The sequence below is a fragment of the Oncorhynchus tshawytscha genome, linkage group LG05 (assembly GCF_018296145.1).
Source record: "Oncorhynchus tshawytscha isolate Ot180627B linkage group LG05, Otsh_v2.0, whole genome shotgun sequence".
Lineage (NCBI taxonomy): Eukaryota > Metazoa > Chordata > Actinopteri > Salmoniformes > Salmonidae > Oncorhynchus > Oncorhynchus tshawytscha.
The window spans coordinates 11,864,737-11,880,564 of NC_056433.1; the positions used below are offsets into that span (position 1 = coordinate 11,864,737).

Here is a 15,828-nt window from a genome sequence, read left to right on the forward strand (position 1 = left end):
CTACTCCTCCTCTCCCTCTGCACAATAGTTTAGCGGACTTCCTAAAAACCCACATCTGCTAAAGTCAGGGGGACCTAGCAGGCAGGAGGCGGGCCTGACTAAATTCTTAGTGTAAACAAACTAGACAGAGATAATTAGATCTGTGGTCCCACGACGCAGTGGGCAGCTTGTGTGTGTGTGTGTGTCTCTGTTCGGAAGTCTGCTTGCATGAGTATGTCTTCTTATTGGGTGCCTGCTTTTGTGTGTATGTATACATATGACTGTGTATTTGTGTAAGCCTGCTTGTGTGTGAGTTGTGTGTGTGTATCAAATAGTCCCCCCAGAGCTCAAAGGACAACAGCTGATCACAAGAGACCCTGGAGCCAGACTGTCCATGACCGTGACAATGATAACACTGGCTGCACCTACGGGTGGTGAGAGGAGTAAGGGATGGAGGGATGGAGGAAGAGGGGGGGCAGGATTGTCAGTGGGTGACTGTGCTACTGAGCTGATGATGGCTCTAGGCCAGTCATTGTAGACCTAGCATCACACACACTCCTTTAGACGAAGGACGACTCTCCGTATATACTCTCTTTGAGGAGTGTGTGTGTTTGTGTGTGAGTGTGTGTGTGTGAAGGGAGGAGGGATGCTTTGGTATCCTCTTTGATACTGTATTTTGTAACACCTGTTTGCCTGGTGCTGCATACTAAGATGACTATGGTTTCTATTTTTATTCTCTCTCTCTCTCTCTCTCTCTCTCTCTCTCTCTCTCTGTACTCCGTCTCACAAAGGTTCTCTGGAGCACGGTGCGTGTGCCGCTAATAACGTTGATGCTCTGCCAAGCCCAGCTGGTGGTGCCCGGCACAGGGCAGTGCGTGTCTCCTCTCCACAGTCGCTCACTTCAAAAGGCTCTCCTCTGCCAAATGGGATCAGAGGACCCGCATCACAGGGACCTTAATGGCCGAAGAGAACCCTGTGTGAAGCTTATCTTGGTTTGGAGATCCAACACATCCACACCGCCGTTGTGTAGCCCGACAGTCAGGGGGGGGATTTGGTCGGACTCAGAGCCACCGCGGCGTGCGTTGCCATGGCAACCGGAGCGCAGCGTTCCATTTCCCTCAAAACTGTTGCTGCATGAGGGCCCAAGGCCTTGGATGGAAGGATGGAGGGAAGGAGAGTATTGGCCACAAAAGTGCCAGGGAAGGGTAGGGACTGCATTGAGTAGTGGTTAAACCCAGAATCTCACAACCCCTCCTCTTCCTCCTCCATCACCAAACTATGAAGGCAGTTTATTGCCAAAATTGATGTGCAATATTTGGCAGCAATCTACCTCCATACCAAATCCCCAGCTTGTTCCAGTCTAACGCGGCTAACAGGAGCGTGACCGTGTGGCTGTGACTTCCTCCATCTTTTCTCTGTGGGTGATACAACATTCCTCCCTTTCCTCCCCACCCCTTTCTCTCTCTCTCTCTCTCCCTCTCTCTCTCTCTCCTCTCTCTCTCTCTCTCTCTCTCTCTCTCTCTCTCTCTCTCTCTCTCTCTCTCTCTCTCTCTCTCTCTCTCTCTCTCTCTCTCTCTCTCTCTCTCTCTCTCTCTCTCTCTCTCTCTCTCTCTCTCTCTCTCTCTCTCTCTCTCTCTCTCTCTCTCTCTCTCTCTCTCTCTCTCTCTCTCTCTCTCTCTCTCTCTCTCTCTCTCTCTCTCTCTCTCTCTCTCTCTCTCTCTCTCTCTCTCTCTCTCTCTCTCTCTCTTCCTCTTTCCTGCCATCTGTAAGTAGTGGGTGAGGTGCTAGCTGTTGCTAAGACTGACGTTAGGAGGCTACACACACACACACACACACACACACACACACAGTAACGACTTAGGGAGGGAAAAGGAGTGATGTGAAATATATCATGTTATGTGTAAATACACCATTTTGAGTAAGTAGCCAACGCAATGTGCTTGATTTAACGGTGCAGTTGCTAGGTTTTTATGTGGTTTTATTGTGGTCGTTTAGCCCGCTAAGTATTTCACCTCGTTAGCGTGGTGGACTTGTCTGTGTTGTTTTTTTAGGGACACTAACAGTAGCTGGAGGATGAATAATAATGTTGTATCATAATTCACTATACACCCATATACACACACACCCATATACACACACACACACACACACACACACACACACACACACACACACACACACACACACACACACACACACACACACACACAAGTTGGTCTAATTAGTATCTCTGCTCTTATTATGCATTCATACGTGTCAGAAATATAAATATGTGTGTGTGCTTCTAGTCCAGGCAGAGTAGACACACAGTACACATAGCTCATTATACTGCATTAATTCAGACACCGTTGGACCAACCCAGGGAACTCAGAGTAATTATACAGTATACTGTTCATTCAGACAATGTTGGACCAACCCAGGGAACTCAGTGTAATTATACAGTATACTGCATTCATTCAGACAATGTTGGACCAACCCAGGAAACTCAGAGTAATTATACAGGATACTGCATTCATTCAGACAATGTTGGACCAACCCAGGGAACTCAGTGTAATTATACAGTATACTGCATTCATTCAGACAATGTTGGACCAACCTAGGGAACTCAGTGTAATTATACAGTATACTGTTCATTCAGACAATGTTGGACCAACCCAGGGAACTCAGTGTAATTATACAGTATACTGCATTCATTCAGACAATGTTGGACCAACCCAGGGAACTCAGTGTAATTATACAGTATACTGCATTCATTCAGTGGCCAGTTTAGTGATGCAAACACTGCATGTTTTACCGACACTGACCGTAGACATCCTCCTCCTTCTATTCCAGTCTATCAATTGTCCATGACACCACAAGGTGACCCTGGGAGGGTGTTGTCCTGGCAACCGTCTGCTACACAACTGTTGCCTGGTCACTGGATAGAGAGAAGCGCTAGGGATGCTTGATGGACCATAGAAACAGAATGTAACAGACACTCTGTATTGTGGAGAATGGAACAAAGATGTGTTCTGGATACTTTGGAAGATCATATAAGCTTGTTATGTACATTTCCTTTGGTTCGTTCCTAACTGACAGATTCCCTTCAAATGGCCGAATGATACTTGCTCACATAATAGGAAGTGCTGCTGATTAGGAAGACCTCAACGATTCCAGTTCTATTCCATTTCTATTTCTCTTTCGGAATGCAAAACTTATACCACTGAAAGGATATGTAAGGATCCAACCAAGAAAATGGGTACCATGTGCCTTTTATGTTTTTGAATTATTTGGAATAAACAGAGATGAATAATGAATAAAACAGAAGAAGAACTGCTATCGAATGTGACATCCTATTTCTTATAAAGACGGTCCAACTAATAAACAACAGAAAAACAACTAATAAAATACAGAAAACAGCGAATAAACTACAGAAAAACAGCTAATAAACAACAGAAAAACAACTAATTTTACTACAGAAAAACAGCTAATAAACTACAGAAAAACAGCTAATAAACAACAGAAAAACAACTAATAAACTACAGAAAAACAACTAATAAATTACAGAAAAAATATTTTCAAACAAAACAAGAGCTTGATTTCCTTTCAAGTGCCAACAGGTTTGTCCCCCCCAACACTTCAGTGAGCAGGCCTTTCTAATCGACCTGGCCCGGGTATCCTGGAAGGATATTGACCTCATCCCGTCAGTAGAGGATGCCTGGTTAGTCTTTAAGTGCCTTCCTCACCTTCCTAAATAAGCATGCCCCATTGATTTAAAAAAAAAACCTGACTGCCCTTGACCTGCACAAAAACATCCTGTGGCGTTCTGCATTAGCATCGAATAGCCCCCGTGATATGCAACTTTTCTGGGAAGATACGAACCAATATACACAGGCAGTTAGGAAAACTAAAGGCTAGCTTTTTCAAGCAGAAACTCAAAAAAGTAATGGGACACTGTAAAGTCCATGGAGAATAAGAGCACCTCCCCCCAGCTGCCCACTGCACTGAGGCTAGGAAACACTGTCACCACTGATAAATCCACTATAATTGAGAATTTCAATAAGCATTTTTCTACGGCCGGCCATGCGTTCCACCTGGCTACCGATACCCCGGTCAACAGCACTGCACCCCCACAGCAACTTGCCCATGCCTTCCCCATTTCTCCTTCTCCCAAATCCCCAGTCAGCTGATGTTCTGAAAGAGCTGCAAAATCTGGACTCCTACAAATCAGCCGGGCTAGACAATCTGGACCCTTTCTTTCTAAAATTATCTGCCGAAATTGTTGCCACCCCTATTACTAGCCTGCTTAACCTCTCTTTCGTATCATCTGAGATTCCCAAAGATTTCAAAGCAGCCACGGTCATCCCCCGCATCAAAGGGGGAGACACTCTAGACCCAAACTGCTATAAACTATATCTATCATGCACTTTCTAAGGTCTTCAAAAGCCTTGTTAACAAACAGATTACCGACCATTTCGAATCCCACCGCACCTTCTCCGCTATGCAATCTGGTTTCAGAGCTGGTCATGGGTGCACCTCAGCCACGCTCAAGGTCCTAAATGATATCATAACCGCCATCGATAAGAGACAATACTGTGCAGCTGTATTCATCGACCTGGTCAAGGCTTTCGACTCTGTCAGTCACCACATTCTTATGTTCAGACTCTACAGCCTTGGTTTCTCAAATGATTGCCTCGCCTGGTTCACCAACTACTTCTCTGATAGAGTTCAGTGTCAAATCTGAGGGCCTGTTGTCCGGACCTCTGGCAGTCTCTATGGGGGTGTCACAGGGTTCAATTCTCGGGCGACTCTCTTCTCTGTATACATCAATGATGTCGCTCTTGCTGATGGTGATTCTCTGATCCACCTTTACGCAGACGACACCATTCTGTGTGCTTCTGGCCCTTCTTTGGACACTGTGTTAACTAACCTCCAGACGAGCTTCAACGCCATACAACTCTCCTTCCGTGGCCTCCAACTGCTCTTAAACGCAAATAAAATTAAATGCATGCTCTTCAACCGATCATTGCCCGCACCTGCTCGCCCATCCAGCATCACTACTCTGGACGGTTCTGATTTAGAATATGTGAACAACTACAAATACCTAGGTGTCTGGTTAGACTGTAAACTCTCCTTCCAGACTCACATTAAGCATCTCCAATCCAAAATTAAACCTGGAATCGGCTTCCTATTTCGCAACAAAGCATCCTTCACTGATGCTGCCAAACATACCCTCGTAAAACTGACCATCCTGCTGATCCTCGACTTTGGCGATGTCATTTACAAAATAGCCTCCAACTCTCTACTCAACAAATTGGATGCATTCCATCACAGTGCCATCCGTTTTGTCACCAAAGCCCCATATACTACCCACCACTGCGACCTGTACGCTCTCGTTGGCTATCACAGTGCAGGTGCATTTATACGGAGACTTGATTACACACAGGTGGATTGTATTTATCATCATTAGTCATTTAGGCCAACATTGGATCATTCAGAGATCCTCACTGAACTTCTGGAGAGAGTTTGCTGCACTGAAAGTAAAGGGGCTGAATAATTTTGCACGCCCAATTTTTCAGTTTTTGTTTGAAAAAAGTTTGAAATATCCAATAAATGTCGTTCCACTTCATGATTGTGTCCCACTTGTTGTTGATTCTTCACAAAAAAATACAGTTTTATATCTTTATGTTTGAAGCCTGAAATGTGGCAAAAGGTCGCAAAGTTCAAGGGGGCCGAATACTTTCGCAAGGCACTGTATCTCCCTCACTAGCTTTAAGCACCAGCTGTCAGTGCAGCTCACAGATCACTGCAACTGTACATAGCCCATCTAACTACCTCATCCCCATACTGTATTTATTCATTTATCTTGCTCCTTTGCACCCCAGTATCTCTACTTGCACGTTCATCTTCTGCACATCTACCATTCCAGTGTTTAATTGCTATATTGTAACAACTTCGCCACCATGGCCTATTTATTGCCTTACCTCCCTTATCTTACCTCATTTACACACAATGTATATAGACTTTTTTTCTACTGTATTATTGACTGTATGTTTGTTTATTCCATTTGTAACTCTGTGTTGTTGTATGTTTCAAACTGCTTTGCTTTATCTTGGCCAGGTCGTAGTTGTAAATGACAACTTCTTCTCAACTAGCCTACCTGGTTAAATAAAGGTGAAAAGAATATTTAAAAAAAAACGTTTATATCAATACCATACTATTTAAATAATTTCTATAATTTTTCATCCACATATTTTCTCATTTCTTTTATTAAATGAAATAATCTTAAGGGATCTGCGTCCCATATTTAGTGTCTACTTTTGGCCTCTACTTAGGGAATACGGAATAGGATGCTATTTGGGCCGCAGACATGGTGGAATACAGTATATCACTGTTGAATATATCACTGGTTTATAAATAGAACACCCTAATGAAGTAATTTATCAAGCCTGGTACAGAGCCCATTGGACATTATTATTTATTATTTAGCAGAAGTTCTAGTCTGGTGCGATATGTCAATATGCGCTATGCCTAATTACTCAATCCATGAACATACAGAATCAAAACAATGGAAAAACATCCAGCATTTAACCTCTTTGTGCATTTCATTCATCTTTGCATACATGAATAACAGCGTTGTTGTTTTGTCTCGTGCCTAAGCCAAGGGGAATTGAAAGAAAACATATGCCATTGCATTAAGGGGAGGTATGTGACAATAGGGCTTTCTCTGGCAAGACATCAGAGCAGATTGCTACACCAAATGAATGCAGTTAACTGTGCATTGGATTATCAGATTTAAAAAGACTTATAGGGCCTACAGTGTCTTTGCTTTTGAGACAGTATTTGACATGGATGCAGTCTAATTAAGGGGCTACAGTTTCCATGTAGAACAGAAGTACAGTAGGGCATCATATGACGCCTTGTGCATTTCAATTCATTAGCATATATGACATTGTGTCTCTGACATTGTGTTACTGCCTTTTCTCATTGCATCTGTCTCTGTGAAGAATCACCATGGATCTACTGCCATTTTATAACCAGACAGAGGAAGCAGACAGGAAAGAGACACAAAACAGAAAAACACAGACATACGTCTCCCCGGAGACTTCGTATCGTCCCCGCGAAATTAAATAATTGGCGGTTTCAGACAAATGGATACAGAGAGAGACCTTGAATGACCATGCCTGAGCTCCACTTATGTTTTTTCACTTTCAAATCACCTCATCGTCGCTGGCTTTTTTGGACGGCTCCCCAGAAAAAAGCAGAGGCCATCATTTCCGTCCAATTTGCTCTCTCGCTCTCTCTCCGCACACTGACAGATTGTCATATTTTGGCAGGGTTCCCGGCGGACAGAGGGAGAGAGGAGGCGAGTGAAGGAGTGCAGAGAAAGGACCATTACCATCCACACAGTCTCATTAGAGAGCATTTAGACCCAGGAACTCCAGGCTCAAAGCTCCAGACATTGGGCTACTGCCCAGCCTCGATGCCCTCCCAGAGAGCATCTCACCTGGGCTAAAGCCCCTGCCATCCGGCCCGTTACCCACTAACTATTTCATTACATTCCTATAATGTACATTTCATTGCTTCATGAATCATGTCATGGATATAAAATTGACCACTTCATACACCATGGCTTAAAATCTGCCTGTACTAGAAAGATCACAACACATGATAAATGTAGCAATATAATTTACAATGTCCTATCGATTTGGTCATTGAGACACTAGGGCGATAAAGCATGTTTGTTTGTGCACGCAGAGCATAAGGAAGATTTAGCAGTTTCAACCATACCGTCATGAATCCTTCCAGTAGGCCCGAGTCCGGTTTGGGCGGGGCTTGTAGGCGTTCCATGGACCATTTCTCGATGATGGACGACACCTGAGAGTTTTCCGTGTTTAGGATCCGGAAACCCGTCATGTTGACTCCGCTGTACCGATACGGCTCCATATCCAGGGCGAAAAGGTCCTAAAATAACAAAAATGGCTATGTTCATGCTTTTATACTTTATAAAAATATAATAAACATGTCATAAACATGTAACAAGCACTTCATTAGTGTAGTATGGTATTACTGATTCTATATAGGGATTGTGTCCGTAGATTGAGATGCAAGGAGATCATTTATTGCCCATCATTGATTCTAAAGTGCTGTCCACACACCTGTTCTCATGCTAAATTAAAACTGCGTTCGGGAGCCAGATTTAAGGGCGAGAGAGATTACCGGGGTACGTTCTGAAGTATTTTCAGGAGGCATTTCATCTCGTTCGCCAAGACAGTGGACTTGATTAAGCTAACGTTTTCAAGGGTAACATGCAGGGCCTTCGTGCGAGGCCACACGTCTGGCTTATGAAGGCAGATGCCTATGGGTTGTATAAGTGTACAAGGGCAAATAAGTCTAAGGGCAAAACAAGCCCCTGGATACCAGTTATATTGCAGCATTGGCCAGCACTACCGCCACTTCCTTGCCAAACTGACCTATGTTGTTGGAACAGGCAGGAGCCCAGACGAACAAGTAACAGCATGCCTCTGACACAGCCCTCCCTTCGTTGCTCTATTTCCTGTTTGCCCATAACAACAGATTTAGGGTCAGTCTTTCTCCACCCGTGTCCTAACCTTATCTATAATTTTCCAAACAGCACAACAGATTTAGGGTCAGTCTTTCTCGACCCTTGTCCAAACCTTATCCATAATGTTCCAAACAGCACAACAGGCAGAGTTCTTGTCAGGGTCATGATGTACTGAGACGGTAATAGCCTCGTCTGAGCTGTTATGTACGCTCTGAATCTCTCATTCTCTCTCTCTCCATCCAGTAAAGACAGGCTTTTCATTCAGTGAGAACAGCGGGACTCTTTGTAGTGGATGGATCAAAATAACTTTGGAGAACTTAAATCGCCGCCTTGAGTCAGAATAGACGAGCATATCGAACAGCTTTATTTTTTTTGTGATCAAAACTCTTAGAGGCTTTTGGACAACAGATTGGGGAAGGGTAGAGAATGGCTAAGCATTGTTTAGAGAGGAAACAAAAGGGAATCAAAGAAAAAGTCTAGACTGATACTTAGACAGATACAATCTTTTTCAACCCTGGAATAGAATAGTCTTTAAAGGGTTTTGTCTATAAATGTTTTGACATTTATTTACAGTATCTTCAATAACACAATATAAATGTATTAATTGCCACCAGGACCAAGTATTTAAGTGGCAATATAAAGAATATGATTATGTGATATCTACTGTAAGGTGTCCATATTAGGAGGGCATCAGGCATCTGCAACTTACATGGATACCTTCCTAATATGGGCAACGTATTGATCAGGAAGAAAACTCAGTATGGACGGGTTAGCTGACAACGTCACAAAAACGATGAGCAGGCTTCAATGGGGCAGAATGTGTTGTTGTGATCTTGAATGGCCAGATATATAGTATTATTCTGCCATGTGGGGAATCGTAGGTGGCTCATTTCAGCTCGTTTCATCTTGATACCATGTCTTATTTTGAGGTGTTTTGATTGACGTCACGTCTAGGCTAATATGGCAAAAATAATTGCTAGCTAGCTACCCAACAACTGTAACAATGTATTTGTGCGATAACAAGTGCTCATTGTGCAAATGTATTTATGTTTTCAAGAACATTGCATATGAAATACAGTTTAAATGTTGTCATCAATTTAAAGCCAATCCAGTCTGTTTTGCCCCATAGTTTTTGTTGCTGAACAAACAACCCGTCTATAACTGTAAGGTGCTGGTAAACGTACCAGGGTGGTGAAGATGTAGTGGTAGTACTCGGTCATCATTCCCATGGCTAGAGCCTGTAGGAAAACAACAATACTGACTATGGTCAAAGTGCCAACACAAATATACAGCATGTGTGAGTGCAGAGTAGACAAACATTTTTTGGGACCAAATTACTTTCGATAAGTCAATATGCTAAACACATTTGGGGAATATCCTATTAACGTCTTAAATATTATTTTGGCAACACACAGAGCAGATAATCAGAGCAATTTTTCTAGAGTCATGATTCAGCAAGCCTTTGTGGTGGGTGTTTCACATTAAGAGGCCATGTTGGTGGCCATGCTGTATATAATTAGTAAACTGAACAGATGTCACCTACTCTGCCCGGAAACGGGTATTTTGGTGACGGATATACACTTCTCATTAAGAATGTAGCTTAATCGTAATGTCTCAAACATGCCTGCGAGCTGAGGCAGAGTTGCTCATTAAAACTATATTGTGGCATAGAGCATCCATTATGGAAGTAATAGAACTCTAATATTCTAAAAGAAGATGAACGAGGAAAATTAAATATCCAAATGAGTCGGTTGCAGATAAAAAGGAATTGAATTACCTAAGGAATTGAATGACGGTGCTGGACCTTAAAACATAGTATAAGTAATAACTATTCAATGAGTGACTCATTATTCTGGAGATAATTCATATAAAGAAATCTAACAAGGTCTAAGAATAACAAAGTACAACATGTATCTTGCCTAACTGACCTGTTTCAGGATCCAGGCAGCCATTTCATGGCCGCAGTCAAAGATCACGTGGAACTCCTTTGCTTTCTTCATCTCTTTCAGAAGTGGCTTGGCATCCTTGGTCTCCGCCGGCAACTGTCGGATCTTCAAACGAATGTTGTATCGGGATGGCGCCTTGATCAGCTCCTGTAACCGAATAAGACCTGCAGACCAAAAATGTACACCTTATACAAGAGTGACAGGAATTAGAAAAATGTGTATGCAATGGAAATGAATAGAAGTGTGGCATTGGTAAGGCATACAGTTCAGATACAACCCAGCAGAATTGGTTATGTGAACATTCCCAGAACATATGGTCAGGGCGTGAGTTGGGGTGGGCAGTCTATGTTCTTTTTTCTATGATTTGGGATTTCTGTGTTTGGTCTGGTATGGTTCTCAATCAGAGGCAGCTGTCAATCGTTGTCCCTGATTGAGAACCATACTTAGGTAGCCTGGTTTCACCTTTGAGTTGTGGGTGATTATTTTCCGTTTCAGTGGTTGTACCATTCGGGACTGTTTCGGGTTTCATTTTGATTCTCTTGTTCTTTTGTATTTTGTACTCAGTCTCATTAAATTATATTATCGATACGTACCACGCTGCACATTGGTCCTCACCTTCTTCCACCACCAACGGCCGTTACACAAACTTTGTGGAAATGAATATGTGTCATTCTCAAAACTTTTGGCCACAAACTGTACATACTGCAGTTGTATGAGTGAGGAAGGTAGCACCGGGATTGTCACACCCTGACCATAGTTTGCTTTGTATGTTTCTATGTTTTGGTTGGTCAGGGTGTGATCTGGTTGGGCATTCTATGTTGGATGTCTTGTTTGTCTATTTCTATGTCTGGCCTGATATGGTTCTCAATCAGAGGCAGGTGTTAGTCATTGTCTCTGATTGGGAACCATATTTAGGTAGCCTGGGTTTCACTGTGTGTTTGTGGGTGATTGTTCCTGTCTTTGTGTTTTGCACCAGATAGGGCTGTTTTGAGTTCTCACGTTTATTGTTTTCGTTAGTTTATTCATGTATAGCGTCTTCATTAAAGAAACATGAATAACCACCACGCTGCGTTTTGGTCCTCCTCTCCTTCACCACAAGAGAACCGTTACAGGGATCTTCACCTGAACTCATCCCAGAATATCCCTACTCCAGTGTAATCCCAGAAGATCCCTACTCCAGTGTAATCCCAGAAGATCCCTACTCCAGTGTAATCCCAGAAGATCCCTACTCCAGCCATCTGTCCCTTCTCTGTTTTGGTTCGTACAAACACTTCAGAGGCATTAAGCGGAAAATCTTTCTGGGAGAGAGCAACGTTTGGGAAACACTGTCAGGGCCGATGTTTGAGGGGCTGTGGATAATGTCAATCCTCAGACAGCTGTGTGTGAATATTTTATCCTCTTCGATAGTTCTTCCCGCCAGATGTCAGATAGACTCCAATCACATAATGTCCTGGAGCATGAAGATGTGTGATTACAGTCCAAAGGTGTGTGTGTGTGTGTGTGTGTGTGTGTGTGTGTGTGTGTGTGTGTGTGTGGTCCACATCATCCAGGTTTTCTCACCCCGACTCTGTCACTATGAGAGTTGGAGGTGGTGTGTTACACTAAAAAACACTCCCCTTAAGGAGGAGGAACCTCTAACACCTCCCTCAGAATCCTTTGTGAGGGAATCAATACATGCCAGTGGGAGTTGTTGTGGTGGGAGTGATGATAAATGGTTGCATCCAAAATGGAACCCTATTCTCTTAAGAGCCCTATGGGCCCTGGTCTAAAGTAGTGTAGAGAATAGGGAGCCCTATGGGCCCTGGTCTAAAGTAGTGTAGAGAATAGGGAACCCTATGGGCCCTGGTCTAAAGTAGCATACTATATAAAGAATAGGGAGCCATTTGGGACACACAAATGAGGAGGAGTGGTACAGTGGCCAATTAGATGACTCTGTAGTGGACGTTGAGTTGGACCATTTACTGTGCACTTAGCCAAGGTTAATATACTCTCACCATGCTACAGTGGCGGCTCTCGACAAAGAGAAATGTGTGTGACAGAGACATGGTCAGAAAAGGTATTAGCATTTACTGAGGCAGTCACCAGGAGAATCCTGAATGTCAATTTAATATGGGAAATAGGTCTTATTGAATCTACGCACTCATGGTACACTCAGATAAAAGGGTTTTCAGCTGTCCCCATAGGATGACCCTTTTTGGTTCCTGGTGGAAAGGGCTCTACATGGAACTCAAAGGGTTCTAACTGGAACCAAAAGGGTTCTTCAAAAGGTTATCTTATCCTATGGGGACAGCCAAATAACCATTTTAGGTTCTAGATAGTACCTTTTTTTTCTAAGAGTGTAAAAGGTAAAAATCCCGAATCAACCTCTAACCCCAATTTATTTCACCTTTATTTCACCAGGTAGGCAAGTTGCGAACAAGTTCTCCTTTACAATTGCGACCTGGCCAAGATAAAGCAAAGCAGTTCGACACATACAACGACACAGAGTTACACATGGAGTAAAACAAACATACAGTCAATAATACAGTATAAACAAGTCTATATACAATGTGAGCAAATTAGGTGAGATAAGGGAGGTAAAGGCAAAAAAAGGCCATGGTGGCAAAGTAAATACAATATAGCAAGTAAAACACTGGAATGGTAGATTTGCAGTGGAAGAACGTGCAAAGTAGAAATAAAAAATAATGGGGTGCAAAGGAGCAAAATAAATAAATCAATTAAATACAGTAGGGAAAGAGGTAGTTGTTAAATTATAGGTTGGCTATGTACAGGTGCAGTAATCTGTGAGCTGCTCTGACAGTTGGTACTTAAAGCTAGTGAGGGAGATAAGTGTTTCCAGTTTCAGAGATTTTTGTAGTTCGTTCCAGTCATTGGCAGCAGAGAATTGGAAGGAGAGGCGGCCAAAGAAAGAATTGGTTTTGGGGGTGACTAGAGAGATATACCTGCTGGAGCGTGTGCTACAGGTGAGAGATGCTATGGTGACCAGCGAGCTGAGATAAGGGGGGACTTTACCTAGCAGGGTCTTGTAGATGACATGGAGCCAGTGGGTTTGGCGACGAGTATGAAGCGAGGGCCAGCCAACGAGAGCCTACAGGTCGCAATGGTGGGTAGTATATGGGGCTTTGGTGACAAAACGGATTGCACTGTGATAGACTGCATCCAATTTGTTGAGTAGGGTATTGGTGGCTATTTTGTAAATGACATCGCCGAAGTCGAGGATTGGTGGATGGTCAGTTTTACAAGGGTATGTTTGGCAGCATGAGTGAAGGATGCTTTGTTGCGAAATAGGAAGCCAATTCTAGATTTAACTTTGGATTGGAGGTGTTTGATATGGGTCCGGAAGGAGAGTTTACAGTCTAACCAGACACCTAAGTATTTGTAGTTGTCCACGTATTCTAAGTCAGAGCCATCCAGAGTAGTGATGTTGGACAGGCGGGCAGGTGCAGGTAGCGATCGGTTGAAGAGCATGCATTTAGTTTTACTTGTATTTAAGAGCAATTGGAGGCCACGGAAGGAGAGTTGTATGGCATTGAAGCTTGCCTGGAGGGTTGTTAACACAGTGTCCAAAGAATGGCCAGAAGTATACAGAATGGTGTCGTCTGCATAGAGGTGGATCAGAGACTCACCAGCAGCAAGAGCGACATCATTGATGTAGACAGAGAAGAGAGTCGGTCCAAGAATTGAACCCTGTGGCCCCCCATTGAGACTGCCAGAGTTCCGGACAGCAGACCCTCCGATTTGACACACTGAACTCTATCAGAGAAGTAGTTGGTGAACCAGGCGAGGCAATCATTTGAGAAACCAAGGCTGTCGAGTCTGCCGATGAGGATGTGGTGACTGACAGAGTCGAAAGCCTTGGCCAGATCAATGAATGCGGCTGCACAGTAATGTTTCTTATCGATGGCGGTTAAGATATCGTTTAGGACCTTGAGCGTGGCTGAGGTGCACCCATGACCAGCTCTGAAACCAGATTGCATAGCAGAGAAGGTATGATGAGATTCGAAATGGTCGGTAATCTGTTTGTTGACTTGGCTTTCGAAGACCTTAGAAAGGCATGGTAGGATAGATATAGGTCTGTAGCAGTTTGGGTCAAGAGTGTCCCCCCCTTTGAAGAGGGGGATGACCGCAGCTGCTTTCCAATCTTTGGGAATCTCAGACGACACGAAAGAGAGGTTAAACAGGCTAGTAATAGGGGTGGCAACAATTTCGGCAGATAATTTTAGAAAGAAAGGGTCCAGATTGTCTAGCCCGGCTGATTTGTAGGAGTCCAGATTTTGCAGCTCTTTCAGAACATCAGCTGACTGGATTTAGGAGAAGGAGAAATGGGGAAGGCATGGGCAAGTTGCTGTGGGGGTGCAGTGCTGTTGACCGGGGTAGGAGTAGCCAGGTGGAAAGCATGGCCGGCCGTTGAAAAATGCTTATTGAAATTCTCAATTATGGTGGATTTATCAGTGGTGACAGTGTTTCCTATCTTCAGTGCAGTGGGCAGCTGGGAGGAGGTGTTCTTATTCTCCATGGACTTTACAGTGTCCCAGAGTTGAGTTAGTGTTGCAGGAAGCAAATGTCTTCTTGAAAAAGCTAGCCTTGGCTTTTCTAACTGCCTGTGTATAATGGTTTCTAGCTTCCCTGAACAGCTGCATATCACGGGGGCTGTTCGATGCTAATGCAGAACGCCATAGGATGTTTTTGTGTTGGTTAAGGGCAGTCAGGTCTGGGGAGAACCAAGGGCTATCTCTGTTCCTGGTTCTAAATTTCTTGAATGGGGCATGCTTATTTAAGATGGTTAGGAAGGCATTTAAAAAATATATCCAGGCATCCTCTACTGACGGGATGAGATCAATATCCTTCCAGGATACCCCGGCCAGGTCGATTAGAAAGGCCTGCTCGCTGATTTGTTTCAGGGAGCGTTTGACAGTGATGAGTGGAGGTCGTTTGACCGCTGACCCATTACGGATGCAGGCAATGAGTCAGTGATCGCTGAGATCTTGGTTGAAGACAGCAGAGGTGTATTTAGAGGGCAAGTTGGTTAGGATGATATCTATGAGGGTGCCCGTGTTTAAGGCTTTGGGGAGGTACCTGGTAGGTTCATTGATAATTTGTGCGAGATTGAGGGCATCAAGCTTAGATTGTAGGATGGCTGGGGTGTTAAAAACTTGTTAAGGATAGGGGGCGGTATTTCCCCTTTGGATGAATTGCGTGCCCATAGTGAACTGCATAAAAATCTGTCCTAAATTGCTAATATATGCATATTATTATTATTATTATTGGATAGAAAACACTCTGAAGCTTCTAAAACCCATTTGAATTATGTCTGTGAGTATAACAGAACTCACAGGGCAGGCAATCTTCCAAACTAGT

General features: G+C 43.5%; 1 protein-coding gene across 1 annotated transcript in view; it reads right to left on the minus strand.

Moving 5' to 3' along the window:
- LOC112249829 (glutamate receptor ionotropic, kainate 2-like) overlaps nt 1–15,828 on the minus strand; it is a 174,923-nt gene that overhangs the window by 101,070 nt on the left and 58,025 nt on the right. Inside the window, exons 5-7 of the mRNA XM_042321472.1 lie at nt 10,453–10,634; nt 9,709–9,762; nt 7,750–7,923 (exon numbers count right to left, since the gene is read on the minus strand). Of these exons, the coding sequence (XP_042177406.1) occupies nt 7,750–7,923; nt 9,709–9,762; nt 10,453–10,634 (410 nt within the window). The remainder of the gene's footprint in view (nt 1–7,749; nt 7,924–9,708; nt 9,763–10,452; nt 10,635–15,828) is intronic.